This window comes from Phoenix dactylifera, chromosome 4 (assembly GCF_009389715.1).
Source record: "Phoenix dactylifera cultivar Barhee BC4 chromosome 4, palm_55x_up_171113_PBpolish2nd_filt_p, whole genome shotgun sequence".
Lineage (NCBI taxonomy): Eukaryota > Viridiplantae > Streptophyta > Magnoliopsida > Arecales > Arecaceae > Phoenix > Phoenix dactylifera.
Window position 1 is genome coordinate 10,831,349 of NC_052395.1, and position 16,128 is coordinate 10,847,476.

Consider the following 16,128-nt stretch of genomic DNA (forward strand, 5'->3'; position numbering starts at 1 on the left):
CAGACCGACCCATTTGTGGTTGACGAGGTGCTTCCGGTCTCTACGCCGCGTTCCTCCATCGGTCTATGGACAGCTTTACATCAGCGCCGTGACCAGCGGCGAGTGGTTTGGTATTCTTCGGTGCACAAGAATGGTTTGGTATCGAAACAGGGGTAAAGCAAGGATGGAGGCCATCGCACCTTTCCTTTCCGATTTGTCGGCAAAACGTCATTATTTTGGCTATCATGATGGGAGTGGAAGGCGCATGCAGTGGGAATCCTGGCTACCCGCTTCGGCGGATCTAACCCAAGTCCGGCTGAAAATGGCTGGCTTGGGCAATCTTCTGCCTGCAGTGGATTATGACAGCATTAGCACAAAGTCCATCGATGTGGCTCAAATCGATTTCAGGAAAAAATGGCTTAGCCTATCCATCCATCTATTTATTTTAACATGTGGATCATGGCAACAGGGGGCCAGGTAGTGTCAAGGTCCGGTGATGTGGCTGAAATCGACCGCAGGAAACAATTGGCCTAGGCTAGCAATTTACATATTGATCCATTATCACAACTGGATTATAAACACATTAGCGCAAGGAGCCCCTTAGAAAACAATTTGGCTCGGCCTGTCTGCCATTATGATAACTTTAGCACAAGAAGGAGGAGGTCAGCAGGCCTTCCTTATCATCTCCCAGAGAGGAATTTTGTTGCAATTCTTTAAACAGCGGAGAGATGACTGGCCATAGAGGTAATGCACCATCTGAGAATGTCAGTAGCAAACTGTATTATTGTAATTGAACCAGGATTTATCAACCATGTCACCTAAATTAAATAAACACGATAGCAGATGGGAAGTCCTCTAGATACTTAATAGGACCCTTTGCAAATTTGATACTCCTCTGACGAGGAAATCCCTTCGTCAATAGTCCCAAAACAGAGAATGGCTCATGGGATACGACTTACCTGTGAAGCGAAAGAATTCAGTACTCTAAAAAGGAATTACACACAAAAGTAGGCCCTGCTTGAATGCCGGAAAATTTCATCAGTCTGATAAGAAATTCCCTGCGGTGTTTCAACAGGGTTTTCTATTAAAATTCGATGAGCAGTTTTGAGAGATTTCTGGGCGACAACCAATTCCTAGATTGTAGGAACACGGCAAAAATCACTTTGGAAAGAGAATGAGTTATCCGTGAAAACAAGGAATTAATTGCTCCGTGACAACTCCGATCTCTTTTAAGTGGACCCAGTTTCATCATAATGTTTGAGATAGAACCCTATCAGGGAAATTTATTGAGCTGATGAGATCTCCCGATATCTTAACAAGACTGTAGAATTGGTAATTCCTTCAATCGATAAATTGCAACAAACATATTTCGAAAGAGAAATTAATGCCACCAAGAGCATGCAAGTGATAATGGGGAATCACCACATTAAGGAGATTGCAGTGCATCCTTGGCTCTGCACCTTGATGAAGAGTATTAACATCCATTGATCGTGTGTATGTCCCTGAGAATGATGTAATTAAAATGGACACCTGCAAGGTTCAATTCCCCATGTCTGATGTGCGTATTCTCCAACTGTTCTATCACTGCTGAACCTTCCAGAGCCAGCAGTGCTGAGAATGCTCATTTTTGTCCACCTCTCTTGATCAACAAATGCCTTGTCAGCTGCTGCCTGCTGTATGTCCACAGGGTTATATATGCCATCTATTAATGAAGTATATCATTTTGCAAGATAGTACTTAAGGCAAAGAAAAGGACCTGGGCCTCTAGGTAGCTTGCAAAATCATTTCCCAGGAGATAGAAGTCACCACCCCCTTCAATAGAGTCGCATAGAGATTTGAAGTAATCTTCATAGTCAAAGTAGCCATCACGAACCATCCTAAACATATTTGACTAGAATACAGTGAAACATGTTTGTATGTTCAGCAACAGAAATCAGTAAATAAACATAATGAACATGAGGCAGCATCTTCAGCACAAGAGTACAACAGCTACTGGTAATATACACTGACCCCTTTAATGAGAAAAGGATAGGAACATGCACTGCACATGGTTTACTCAAGAGGAAGGCGCATTAGATGTTAGGCCATGATCGCTTCAGTAATGCTTATTCGAGTAAATCAGATATATATGCTCCCCATTTTAATTTATGTGCTTCCTCCTCTTTTATGGTCATTTATTAGATAGTGAATATAGGGGGGTTGTAACATTTATTAAAGAAGAGTGCGAAATAGATGTTAGATTCAAGTTTGAGTACCACAATCAAGGTTCGACTCTTCAAATTATTTAACACGCATAACATTCTTAGTGCAATAGGGACTGGATATATATCACTTACAATCTCCAAAAAATTTTCTCCCTAAATTCCATGATCAACAAACCAAGATTCTTAGCAAGCTCACTCATCATCTTCTGCTTATCTCATCTTGGAGATTTGGAGAAACACTAGAACATGTTCCACATACTAAAGAGGGCAGGTGTTGCTTGGCAAAACCTCTTAGTACCTCCTTCCTCCACTTATCATCTTTCTCCATTCTTTTTCACTACCCCTATATATTCTATCATGTGCTAACCCAACTGAATTTTGATGGTTATAGTATGCAAGAGAGTGATCCATTCATATTGAAGATAAGGATTGTTTTTCATGTGATCTCATATTGATATTGCAGATTAGGTTTGTCTTTCACATGCTCTTTTTCCTTGGAAAATTAATAATCATAAGGGACTGGATTATTTGCTAAATCTTACATGTTTACTACTTTTGCTTTTCAATTTCTGGGTTTGAGTTAAGGTCTTCTTCTCAGTTATTCCTTGGCTTGTGATTGTTTTTGGCATTAGGGTATAAGTTTTGCTTTAACTTGCAACAGATTGTTAAAGACACCATGATCTAGGTGATTTGCATATGGGTTATATAATTATATAGATACAGTGATTCTTATACATTTTACTTTATCACAAAAATGAATTTTTCTCTGTTTTAGGATGTGCAAGTTTTGGGATAAGGACTGTAGGTTAAGGTCATGACGTGGAAAAGATGGAGAAATAACAAAATGGCATCATTGGTGTAAAGTGCTACCGGAAAATCTGCTTCTGTCCTATAATATTAGTCTACCCTCAACTGTACACAGTGATGGGTTGGATGTTAATCTAGTCAGGCATGAACAGACCTCTAAACAACCTATTGGGTCTTAAAACTAATATTGAGTAGCTAAAGCCTCCCAAGCTTTAAACTAATTGGCTGGATCCAAATTTCAGACCCTAAATAATGTTTAAATTTGGATCAAGAAAAATTTTTGATTCAAGCTTACCCATTCATAGCCCCAGGCTTGTAGAAATATCTAGTTGCTAAATGTTTCTGCTAGGTATATAAAGAAAAGTAATTAAATTCCAACATAGAATTTTCAAGATTTTAACAAAAACATAACAAAATGGAATCAAAGATTGTGCTCTCAATATAGTTGAAAATCTAATGGACAAGCCATACCATCAGAATAATAAGAAAAATAATACATCTTACAGACTCACTTGAGAGCACGAGCAAATTGAAGTGGCATTCCATGATTTTGAGCCTTCTCGCGCAATTTGGGGACTTCATGAACTTTGGCACCGAATAGAAACTAAAGAAAGAAAGTTACATACAATGGGAAAATTGTCATGGTTGCTGAACTCTTGAACTGGCAATTCAAAAATCATGATTGCTTCTGGAAGGCTAGTAAACATGGTAACATTTTTCTTTTTTAAAAAATGGGCATACTTGTTCTTAGATACTAATAAATTGCAAAGTTGGGCAACAAAACCCAAAAATGTGATCCTAAAGTTCTATTGATGATCTTAACATTTCAATAGAAGTTGGAGTGCTGCATTAAAGGAAAAAAAACCTCCATATTACATGACAATCTAACAAAGCATATGATTCTCAACACTCCTAATTGATATCAAGCTATGTGGATCCATGTACTTACCATATTATCCTCTCCTATTTCTTCAATGATTTCAATAGTGGCCCCATCAGCTGTAGCCAAAAGTAAACATCCATTCATTAAAAATTTCATGCTGCCAGTTCCAGAGGCTTCATGACCTGCTGTACTGCAAGAAAATGAGATTCACAATCTATTAAAATGGGAAAAGAACACTACATGAAACTAATATTGTACTAAATTTACAGAACTTTGATTCTGCTGTGTTTAGAATGCTAATCTGGATCAATCTTTACAGCAAGTCCTTGCTGAAAAATAAGGATTTAAGTGCTGCTGGCACAGGGAGTGTGCTGGCTAGCGGCTGGCTCTTGGCACATGGCATGTCATGTTGACACATGGCATGCCGGCATGCAGAGTGCATGGCTACACTTGCACTGGCATGCATTTCATGGTATAGGGGCACAGTATTTTTTGGTTTTCCTTGTTTGATATTTTAAACTTCTTCCTAGTTCCAACGAAGAGTTGTTTCATGCATTAAAACAATCTTTTAAATGTTTACCCAGTATCATACAATCAAAAGCATGGGCATGCTATGCCTGCTAAATATAGTGCAATAAGAATTCTTGATTAAAATAGATATTGATTATTCATAAAATTTTGGATGAAGAATATCTGGACATGAAGATTTGTAAAGAATAAGCCAATAAGGTATGCATGCATGATGAAGCACTGTATGTTAGTCTCATTTCAGATGAAAAGGATTTGGAGATTAAGAGATAAGGCCATATTTACTGGACCCTTAGGTCTTGGCAGTGTTTTCCTATGATAAAAGTTATCATCTTTAAGATTTCAGAAATTTGCTAATATTTAGAATTCGCTAAATAGACTCCAACCCAAAATATAAAATTTAATTTTGAGTACGAAAGTTGACTGCCCTGTACCACTTAATTGAGGAGCTTGGATGACTAATAGAGCACCCCAGAACATGGAAACAAAAAAAAAGAGGTGAAGCAATAGAGATTTTCAACCTGATGTGTTGTGAAATGTCACTTCCTGGAATTACTAGTTCAGCAACAGAGACGTTGTAATCAGGAATAAAAACCTGCACATTTGCAAAATATATCTTCTCCAATCATAAAAAATCTAAAATATGAAAAAAGAAATGATGAAAGCTTTCTTGATCAGTACTACTCATGCACAATAAGTACTAAGTATAATGTCCTCTGAGTTCAGGGTTTTTTTTCTTTAATAAAGAGCATGAAATAAAATGAATTTGAGTTGATACATTCTAGTGAAACTTTGTTGGTGCAAGATACAGCAGCTCTTACAACAATATCAGAATCATTATTGATTCTAGTGAACCAGCTTCATGCAAAAGGATTCATTGGAAGCTACGTCTCATTAATATCTAACCTAAATACACTAGTAAGCTTAAAAGAAGTGTCTGGCTGGAACTAATGACAGCAATTCTTAGGGTCATACCAATTTCAAAAGATCACCAATGTCAGAATCATTATTGATTGTTTCTCCAACAGCATGGCACAATTTAATTATCTTCTTCGCCATTTTATAACCAGGGGCAGCCTTTCCTCCAATTATACAGACACGGGGTACAACTTTCCTTCTATCACTTTCCTTCATGTTCTGCGATGGTACAATGAGAAAAAAGCTCATCAAAGCACAGAAAATAAATGTAGAATTCATATAGAAGGAAAAGCAATGGAAGGCCAATATAAGAGGATTAGAAAAAGCCTGATGGACTATGGACACTCAAAGGCAACTGCAGATGAATGAAATAGGACTTGATGCAACAGTTAGTGTGGGGATAAACAAATGAGATGGTGAAAAAATTAGCAAATTTCATAAGTATAATCAGGACAACAGATTTGGCAATTTGGGATCTCATCTGTGTATACCTTGCGAAAATTGACATGTCATTGCCATATGTTAGATTGCTGATAAATTTTAATAATGTCTGAATCATGCAATGAATTTAATGACGGCCGTATGCCATTCAATCAATAATCCTAAGTTTTCAAATATCATAAAAGTTGTAAATTCTTATAATGCTAAGAAAGAAAATAAAATCTATTATAATCTAAGCATTTAGAAAGGTTTAAGGAACTGTCAATACCAACTTGGTACATGCTGGACCAACTGAGCAAACCTAACTGAACTACTAGTTTCTGAACCTGTACTGTCCAGAATTGCATGGTGTTGCTTTGTACTGAGCTTAAAGGTGTTTTCACACTTCCTCTTTTTTTTCCTGGTTCTGTGCCACAACAATGTTGGCATGTGGCTTGTCAGTACAATACATACCATGACACATGCCATATCAGCCAATGACCAACACAGTGACCTACACCAGCTTTTGAATCCTTGCGTTAAGATTTTTTATGACAAATTATATCTTTATCTTGCAACCCATGTCTGAAAACTCAGCGTCGGTATTGGATATGGCCAGGTCTGTGGAATTTCACTTTCCGCAGTTTCGATGTTTGCAGAAGTTTCCTCCAAAGTTTCAGAGTTTTGGTAAAAAAATAAAAAAAAAAAAAGAAGAAGAAAAACAAAAGAAACCAAGAAATGTTATTGAACATATTTTAGTGTTTTAATTTATATAACTTGTATGGTTGCTGCAATTTTAGGCTAGAGTCGTTGCATTTAAATGAATATATGTCTGTGGCAGTGTGTGTATAATTCATTCTTGAACTACAATTGTTTGAAAAATATTATATTTCATTTTTAGTTGAACTAATAAATATATTGAGTTTGTGTTTTCTAACGTTATTTTGTTTAAGTGGCTATTTAATAAAATGCATGTAGTTGCAAATGTTTCATTCTTGAACTACAATTGTTTGAAAAATATTATATTTCATTTTAGGTGAACTAATAAATATATTAAGTTTTTGATTTCTAATGTTATTTTGTTTAAGCGGCTATTTAATAAAATGCATGTAGTTGCAAATGTTATATTTGTTTTACAATATTGCTTATGTAGGAAAGTTGTAAGTTTATTTTTACCATTTCTGCTTTCTTCTCTTCTACTCTACCTATTTATTTATTTACTATTTATTATTTTATAAAGCCTTGTTCATTTTGTTGCCAAGTCAGCTTTTTGAAGGTTAGTAGCTGGAGTCCTCTACAAAAGTTGCCAAGCCCACTCAGAATCTTCTTCCCGCATCAACACCTGCTTCCCCAATCCTAAATTGAGAATTTTTATTGCTAAAAGCAGTATTATCAAAACCAATTGAAGTTCAATAATGTAGATTACTTAATCAGCAGTATTCTAAATCAAATTAGTGAACACATGCGTAATTCCTTTCTTTAACTTGGAATAATGAATGGTAAATTTTCATCATTTATTATATTGCATATTAGTCTATTTAGATGATTGTTTGGTGCTTCCACAATTTAAATCTTTCTAGAATTCTACTTCCCCAATCATGCATCAGATTTAGAGTGGAATCTGAGGCAAAGTCTAAATCTCATTTAGGTAATGTTTGATGCATTGGATTCCACATTTAAATCATTTTAGGATTGTTGCAGCAAATGCACCAAAATAAGATTGCTAGCACATAAGTGCATTTACTCGAGCAATCATATTTTGGTTATATTTGTTGCAACAATCTCTCCTGGACCACAATAAACCAAAAGATATAATTATCATAGATTGGCTAGTACTTGCTAATTTGGCTGACTTGCTAAACACACATTGGCTGAATGCTACAATGTAGATGAAATAAGGTTCAAGACATTCAACAATTTGCTAATCTTAGACCGTGCAATATGTTTGGAGTCTTTGGACAGCTAAACACTTCTGTTCATCTAAGCACTTAAGGAGCACTTCCTGCATCATATAGCATGAAGAAAGACTGAAGAACAATATGAGATGACCAACAAAATGCACCAGATCAAATGAGCTGGAGCTATTTTCCTTGCAAACCGACTCATATTCTAAAGATTGCTGCAGTTGCCAAACCTCAACTCAGAAGAAACACAGATGGCTATTCAGAAACCACATGACTTATGACACATCAAGGACGTTATCCAGATCAAACCTAAAAAGGTTATATAAGAATACATTGTGTAGCATGCAGAGTACATACAAGATTGGACCGTTCTGTTCATAAATTAATTGCAAAACAAATTCCCGGAACAAGGAAAATGGGAATTATTGACCTTTATACAATCATATCGATATATGATGCCAAGAATATTAAGCAACTGTCTTTTGTACTCATGGATACGCTTGATCTGTACATCAAACATCGCATCTGGGCTGACCTGCAAGAAAAATGATCTGCTAGGATGTAAGATGAAAGATTAAGCTTCCTCCAAATACAGTTCCAGTACCAGGGGAATTTGTATGCAAACCTTCATGCCAGTCATTGCTTCAATAAACTCAGCGAGCCTAATTTTGTTGATCCTACGGACCTGAAAAGTGCAACTCATTCACAATTAACTCAATTTATCCCGTACCATATTAGTCATAACATAATGTACAAGTGACAAGATATATTGACCATTTTCCATTCTTGTTGGAGTTCTGCATCCACTGCATGATCTCGCAGTCCCATTAAGAGGTCCATATCACGGATCCAAGCATCCGTTCCAAGCCATTTTGAGATAAGACCACATAAACCAGGATTGCTAACTACAAGCCACCGACGCTGAAAATATATGATTTTGTTTTTATAAAAGGTCAGATGATTACAAAATGTTAATTTCTCACAATTCACTTTATAGTTACCACACACAAAACCAGGAAAAAGCAAATTGTTCTACAGAATTTCCTAATTGAAGACAAAAGCCTAGGAAAACATAGTTGTTAGCATAATCATATTTCAAATCTAGCTTTATATAGGACCATGCAACAAAACTAAACTTTTGCTTTGAACTCTTAGCAAATACATAAATGCAATTAAAGTTATTGGAGAAGACACTGGCTAATTTAGTATGAAAAGACACAATCATCTTATAACTGAAGTTCTTGTGAAAGAAGCAAAGATGGAAGTAGTACTAAATCAAGAACCGAATAGTATGTGTTCATTGTTTAAACTTTCAACATGTGTATCTACAGAGTTATAGAATAGTAAAACAGCTGAAATCTCTCTTTGTTCATATGTTCGAGACATGTCGAGCACATCGTGGAGACTGGAGACCATTAACCAAAAGATGCAAGCTATCACAATGTAATGTAAATGAATCTATTTCCTTGTTTCAAATCCATATAATCTTATTCTTAAATAGATGGGAAAAAACCACCTTAAGAAATCTATGGATTTATGATCAAGTTGGATAGTTCAAGACTTCAAGTGATAGTAGATAAAATTTTAAAATCTCTAGATTCTTTGAAACAATCATGTAATTACATGTTTATGATATTTTTTAACTACACCCATGAATTAATGTTGATTTCTTATTTAAAAATCATGATAGTGTCTTATAAAACAAGCTAAAGATAATGGAATAAATATCTAAGAGCATATATTTGCCGACCTAACTCCTTGTTATCTTCTTATCATTTGTCTCACTATATGTAACCTTTCTTGTGGATTTCCTATAGCATCATTTTATGTTAAAGAATGACTTTAATGTTTAATCTGATTTATTAGGCATGTTATTGTCATTTGGAATGTTTTACCTGTTTAAATTTGTCAAACATTTTATTTTGACCTTTATAGGACACAATTATCTTGATGCAGTGGCAGAGATATATTTAGAATAGACAGACATGTTTTTCATTTATCTTCGTGGAAATTTCACAAGCTTGCAAGTTGCAGTAACAAGTATTGTCATAATTGTGACATTCATATTTTTGAACTAAACGATAACAGCACATACTGTATTCTCCTCATTTCATGAACTTGGAAACATAAGTTGGAGAATGAATGATTTTGAATCTTCATTACTTTGGCTATCCATGGAGTCACTACAAGTTGGATTGCTGAGATGAATGGACATCAATCAAGAGTCCCTATCATGGTATGCCAAACGGAGCCGAATCATTCAGTTCACCCCATAGCGAACCGAACCAGTGCAGAGTTGGGACGATTCCACCCATTTTTTTGGTAAATGGCGAGATCCTCTCCGAACTAGGCAGTTCGGAGTGGTTCGCACTGGTTTGAACCGGTTCGGCCTCCCTCCTTTCCAATAATACAGGCTAAGGGTCCCTTTCGTGAATGTTGACACGACCCCCCGTTCGTGAACTCGGGTCGGGGGTGTGACAGAATGATATCAGAGCAGACCAGGCTCATAATCTATGTGCACTAGAAGACACCGCGACACGAATCCATTAAGGCTAACCATGGGCCAATCGTGGTTCTTATGATTAGATTTGAATAGATTTGAACCCTTAGTCTGATGAGGACGGGCTTAAATAGGAGGGAGTATGTGAGGACTCGTGCGGGCGTGTGTTTAGTCCCACATCAGTTATTCGTTGGATGGATCTTGGGTACGTATACATACAGAATCAAGAAACCCAAATAATACCTTCCGACTAGCCTTTTTGGGTGAGTTCCTAGGTTGTTACAAATAGTATCAGAGCGAACTCGGCCCATAGCTTATATAGACCAGGGGGCATTGCAGCATGAGTTATGGAGGCTGACACGGGCCGATCGTGGTGCTTTAATTAGAATTGAATAAATTTGAACCCTTAGCCTGACGAGGACGTTGGAGCTTGAACGAGGGGAGTATGTAAGGATCCGTGCGGGCGTATGTTTAGTCCCTGTTGCGCAAAACACAGGATCCAAACAGCGGATAGAACAATGCACAGAATTGAGAGAGGAAGAGAAAGAGGAAGAGAACACAGGTATTTACGTGGTTCGGCAATGTGCCTATGTCCATAGGAGCGAAACGGTTGTATCTTTCACTATCTCTCAAATAATAAGGGTTACAAGATATTTATAGTTAAACCCTAGCCCCAGAGTCTCAATCCTTATCAGCATCCCTGTTAGAATAAAACAGTACATAATTATCCCAAAGATAAACATATCACGTCGCTCCGCTCCGCTCCGTTAGAATACCAGTGAACCACTCAAATAAGAATACCACTTAATATGAACCACTTACTCTAACAATCTCCACCTTTGCGAATATTCACCCCTTAGGAGAAAAGAAAACCTGGGACACCACTTGACGCTGATGGGTTGGAACACCTCCCTAGCACCTAGAGATGTTAACCAAGTCTAAGCAATGCTTGAACTTGTCTGCAGTAACGGGTTTTGTCAACAGTGTCTGCTGCATGTTTAGAAGTGTGAATTTTTTTAAGCAATATGTCACCGGAAGAAACCAACTCTTTGATCTTGTGATACCTCACATTTATATGCTTGGTTCTCGCATGATACACTTGGTTCTTCACCAAATAGACGCACTCTGACTGTCACAATACAACTGAACTCCACCTTGCTGAACACCCAGCTCCTTGACTAATCCCATCAACCATAGTGCTTTCTTGGCAGCCTCAGCTACTGCCATATACTCTGACTCAGTCGTAGATAATGCAACTAGAGACTGAACCATGGACCTCCAACTGATAGGCCCTCCTGCAAGAGTAAATACATAGCCTGTAGTTGACCTCCTGTCATCCAAGTGTCCTGCATAATCTGCATCAACATACCCCACGATTGAAGGATCATCCTGTTGTCTGACAAACATTATACCATAGTTGGTAGTACCCCTCAAGTATCTGAAAATCCATTTGACTGCATCCTAATGTTGTCTCCCTAGATTCGCCATAAACTTGCTCACTGCGCTAACTGCATGCGCCAAATCCGGCCTAGTACAAACCATAACATATATCAGACACCCCACTGCACTAGCATATGAAACCTTTGACATGTCTTCAATTTCTTTCTCTATCTTCGGGCACTGTGAGGTAGACAATCTGAAGTGATTCGCTAAAAGTGTGCTCACTGGCTTCGCATTACCTATGCTAAACCTCTCCAACATCTTTTGTATATAACTACCCTGAGATAACCACAATTTTCTAGAATCTCTGTCCCTGCGAATCTTCTTGGCCGCGCCAAATCCTTCATGTCAAACTCTCTACTTAACAAAGTCTTCAACTTGTTGACTTCATTCATACTCTTCGCAGCAATCAGCATATCATCCACACAAAGTAACAGAAAAATAAAACAACCATCATCAAGGCTTCTCACATAAACACAACAGTCATACTCATATCTCCTGTAGCCAATCCGAATCATGTAGGAGTCAAACCGCTTGTGAGAATACGGCTGCTTCTCTTCTTGCTTCGTCAGTATTGATAGCTTATTCCAACTGGTTTAAGGTAGTTTTTTTTGGATAAAAGACCTCAGCTTTCCGCCTTCCGGCTTTAGAGCAGTTGCTTCTCTCTAGCTGTCACCACTGCCTCGGAGACTGTTTCTACTTTCAGCCCATAAAGTGACTTTCTCAATTTACAGAATAAGTGCTCCTGTTCAGGTTCTGAAAACCCTTCTAGCTGCTGCATGTAAATCTGCTCCTCCAACTCACCATGAAGAAAAGTTGTCTTTACATCCATCTGCTCTAACTCCATGTCGTAATGTGCTACCAATGCCAACACTACCTTGATGGAAGTATGTCTGACTACTGGGGAGAAAATCTCATCATAATCAATCACAGCTCTCTGTGAGTATCTCTTTGCTACCAGACATGCCTTGAACTTTTTTTCTTCTTTTTCTAATACTGCTTTCTTTTTCTTGAACACCCACTTGCATCCTATCGCTCTCTTTCCCTCTGGAAGCTCCACCAACTCTCATGTCTGATTTTTATTCAAAGATTCCATCTCCTCCATCATAGCACCCATCCATCTACTTTTATTCCGGCTGTGAACTGCCTCCTGAAAAGTAGTAGAATCTCCACTGCTAGTGATTAATGCATAGGAAAAGCCATACTCCAGCTCCCGACTCCGCTTCTCCCTCCGATGCCGGTAGATAAATTCCAAGACCAAACCCATTGATTCCACCTAGTTGGTGGCTTGATAGTACGCTTGAGTCTGACTGTGGCTGTATTGTGATGCTCTTGATCTGCTGAGATAGAAGTCTCTGTACCCTGAACATTGTTCTTCTTGACATAACTCTCTAACTCTACCTGCACCACCTGCTTATTGCTGCTGCAACTTTCTGGCACCTGCTTCTCTTCTTCCTAAGTACCTTTCAATATGGCTTTCTCATCAAAAACCACATCTCTGTTGATCACCACCTTGTTTGCCTTCGGATCCCAAAGCTTGTACCCTTTCATCCCTTTCTGATACCCCAGAAAGATACACTGTCTAGACTTCAGGTCTAACTTTGACCTCTCCTCACTAGAAATATGCACGTAGGCTGGATATCCAAACACTCTCAAACCTGAGTAGTCTACCTCATTACCTGTTCATACCTCCTCTGCAACCTTACCATCTAGTGCTGCCCTAGGTGACCTATTAATTAAGAAGCATGCCATATTCACTGCCTCTGCCCAGAAGTTCTTTGCAAGCCCTACATTTAACCTGAGACACCGTACTCTTTCTGCAATAGTCCTGTTCGTCCTTTCCACCACACCGTTTTGCTGAGGTGTCTTGCGTACTGTGAAGTGTCTCTTAATCCCATGCTGCTCACAAAACTCCATGAACTTTGAAGCTGTGTACTCAATTCCATTGTCTGACCTGAGGCATTTGATCTTTCTTCCTGTCTGGTTCTCTACTTCAGCTTTCCACAACTTAAACTTGGCAAACGTTTCTGACTTGTGCTGCATAAAGTACACCCAAGCCTTTTTCGAAAAATCATCAATGGAAGTTACGAAATACGTATGTCCACCCCGTGATGCTACTCTGACTGGTCCCCAGACATCTGTATAAACAGTCAAGAATACCCTCTGTCTTGTGCATGGCAGTCCTGAATTGAACCCTGTTCTGTTTTCCAAGAACACAATACTTGCAGAAATCCAGTTTGCAAGTTTTAACACCCTTCAGGAGATTTCTTTTATGCAGTTCCAGCATACCATGTTCGCTTATATGACCCAAATGCATATGCCATAAGACTGTATTATAAAACTCAGACTCTGTAGCAGCAACTCCACCTACAACAGTAGTCCCTATCAGCCTGTAGATGTTTTCTGCTACTTTCTGCCCCTTCATCACTATCATAACACCTCTACTAGCCTTCATTACTCCACCTTGAGACTTGTAACAAAATCCGTTAGAGTCTAAGGTACCCAATGACATCAGATTCTTTCTCAAATCTAGAACATGTTTAATATCACACAACGTTCTAACCACACCATCAAACATAGTAATCCTGATATTCCCTATTCCAATGACTTTGGAAGATGCATCATTAACCATCAAAATAGAACCAGAATTAACTAACCAATAGGTGTCAAACCAATCTTTATTTGGTATCATGTGATAGGAACATGCTGAATCCAGAATCCAAGAATCCGCAAGATGATCTGAACTGGATGAAACTGAAAGTATATCACCGTCACTGCTATCTGTGTCTTCTTTTACTATATTTGCAGACTTAGAGGACCCCTCACATCTATCACCATCTTTACCCTTGTTTCTCTCAGGACAATTTTGCTTTATGTGACCCTGTTTCCCACACTTGTAGCATATTATGCCCTTCTTTTTTCTAGATTTGGACCGAGATTTACTGCAATTTGATCCATTCCTTATGTTGCTTCTTCCACGCTCCTGGTTACCCTTCACCACTAAGCCTTCTCCCTGAGAACTCTCATCACTGGCTTTCTTCCTTTGATGAAAACCTAACAAGGCTCCAATGACGTCCTTTAAATCTAGAGTCTCTTTTCCCCACATCAGAGTTGTAACCAAATTTTTATATGTAGAACAAGCGGGTAAAGAATGCAATAACATCAATGCTTTGTCTTCATCTTCGAACTTCACATCAACTCGCTGCAAATCACTGATAATCTGATTAAACATGTTGATATGCTGGCTTAAATCAGCACCCTCTGCCATCTTAAGACCATACAGTTTCTGTTTAAGATATAGCTTGTTCGTCGACGACTTAGACATATACCGACTCTCCAATTTCGACAAGATTGCCGTCGGAGATTCCTCGTCCATGACATGATACATCAAGTCATCTGCCAGACAAAGTCGTATATTTGAAACAGCCTTCGCCTCCAATTCCTTCCACTCTGCATCACCAATGGCAGCTGGTTTCTTTCCATACAAGGCTTTCACCATATCCTGTGATACTAATAGATCCTTCACCCTCCTTTGCCATAGCCCGAAATTTTCAGTTCCATCGAACTTTATCACATCGAACTTTGCAGAAGACATCCCAGTCATTTTATTTTTTGCAAAATAAAATAGAAAAATAGGATCTGATTAAAAATAAAAAAATACCAAATAACGCTCCTGTTCTCCGTATTAGAATGTGGGCGAGATATGCTCGGAAAACTCCTTTTCCTCTAGATCAGACGCGCGGCAGCAGCGCACACGGAGTCGGCATCCTCCTCTCCTTGCTTCTCCTCCTCTGGATCCTGCTCCTTTGGATCCTGCCACATGAGGCAGAGATCCTCTCCTCCCCTATGCACGGGATCAGGCGTGTGACGATGGACGCGGACAGTGACAGGAGAGTGTGGCGGTGGAGACGCACGGCTCCTCTTCTCTCGGCTGGATCTAGGCGCGTGACGGCGCGCGACGATGGAAGGACGCGACGGATCTCCTCTTCGCCGCTGAATCGGGGCCTCCTCCTTGCTCATGGGGGTTTGGGCCTCCTCCTTACTTGCAGCCGGTCATGGTTGGGGGGATCTCCTCTCCTCCTTTGCTCATGTCTGGCCGGTCGTCACAGGGGCCTTTCTTCTTTCTTCCACTCGGGAGCCGTCGGAAGAACAGAGGAGAACGTTTTCGGCTTTGGGAAGAAGAAAGCACCTCCACGTGATGAGAAAAGTCTTCTCCCCCTTAAGCCCTCCCACATGAAGCACAGAGAAGCAATGTAGCACCCCCTCTGTGCCCCACGACATGACCTTCCACAGGACAATAGCACCCACGTGAAGAAGGAAACCACCCACGAAAAGACCTCTTCTCGGGATCCCCTTTCGGTTCCGCTTGGGAAGGGAAGAAGGAAGAATCACGCCTCAGCCTCCCTCACGCGTAGAACCGTACGACAGTCAAAACAATTAATTTTTCTTTTGTAACCTGCCGCTCTGATACCAGTTGTTGCGCAAAATACAGGATCCAAATGGTGAACAGAACAATGCACAGAATTGAGAGAGAAAGAGGAAGAG

General features: G+C 39.1%; 1 protein-coding gene across 1 annotated transcript in view; it reads right to left on the bottom strand.

The window, feature by feature from the left end:
• Positions 1-1,222: 1,222 nt before the first annotated feature.
• LOC103722941 (glycogen phosphorylase 1-like) overlaps positions 1,223-16,128 on the bottom strand; it is a 45,727-nt gene continuing 30,821 nt past the window's right edge. Inside the window, exons 14-22 of the mRNA XM_017846622.3 lie at positions 8,418-8,564; positions 8,269-8,328; positions 8,074-8,178; positions 5,377-5,538; positions 4,923-4,996; positions 3,940-4,063; positions 3,503-3,594; positions 1,736-1,856; positions 1,223-1,652 (exon numbers count right to left, since the gene is read on the bottom strand). Of these exons, the coding sequence (XP_017702111.2) occupies positions 1,497-1,652; positions 1,736-1,856; positions 3,503-3,594; positions 3,940-4,063; positions 4,923-4,996; positions 5,377-5,538; positions 8,074-8,178; positions 8,269-8,328; positions 8,418-8,564 (1,041 nt within the window). The 3' untranslated portion in view covers positions 1,223-1,496. The remainder of the gene's footprint in view (positions 1,653-1,735; positions 1,857-3,502; positions 3,595-3,939; positions 4,064-4,922; positions 4,997-5,376; positions 5,539-8,073; positions 8,179-8,268; positions 8,329-8,417; positions 8,565-16,128) is intronic.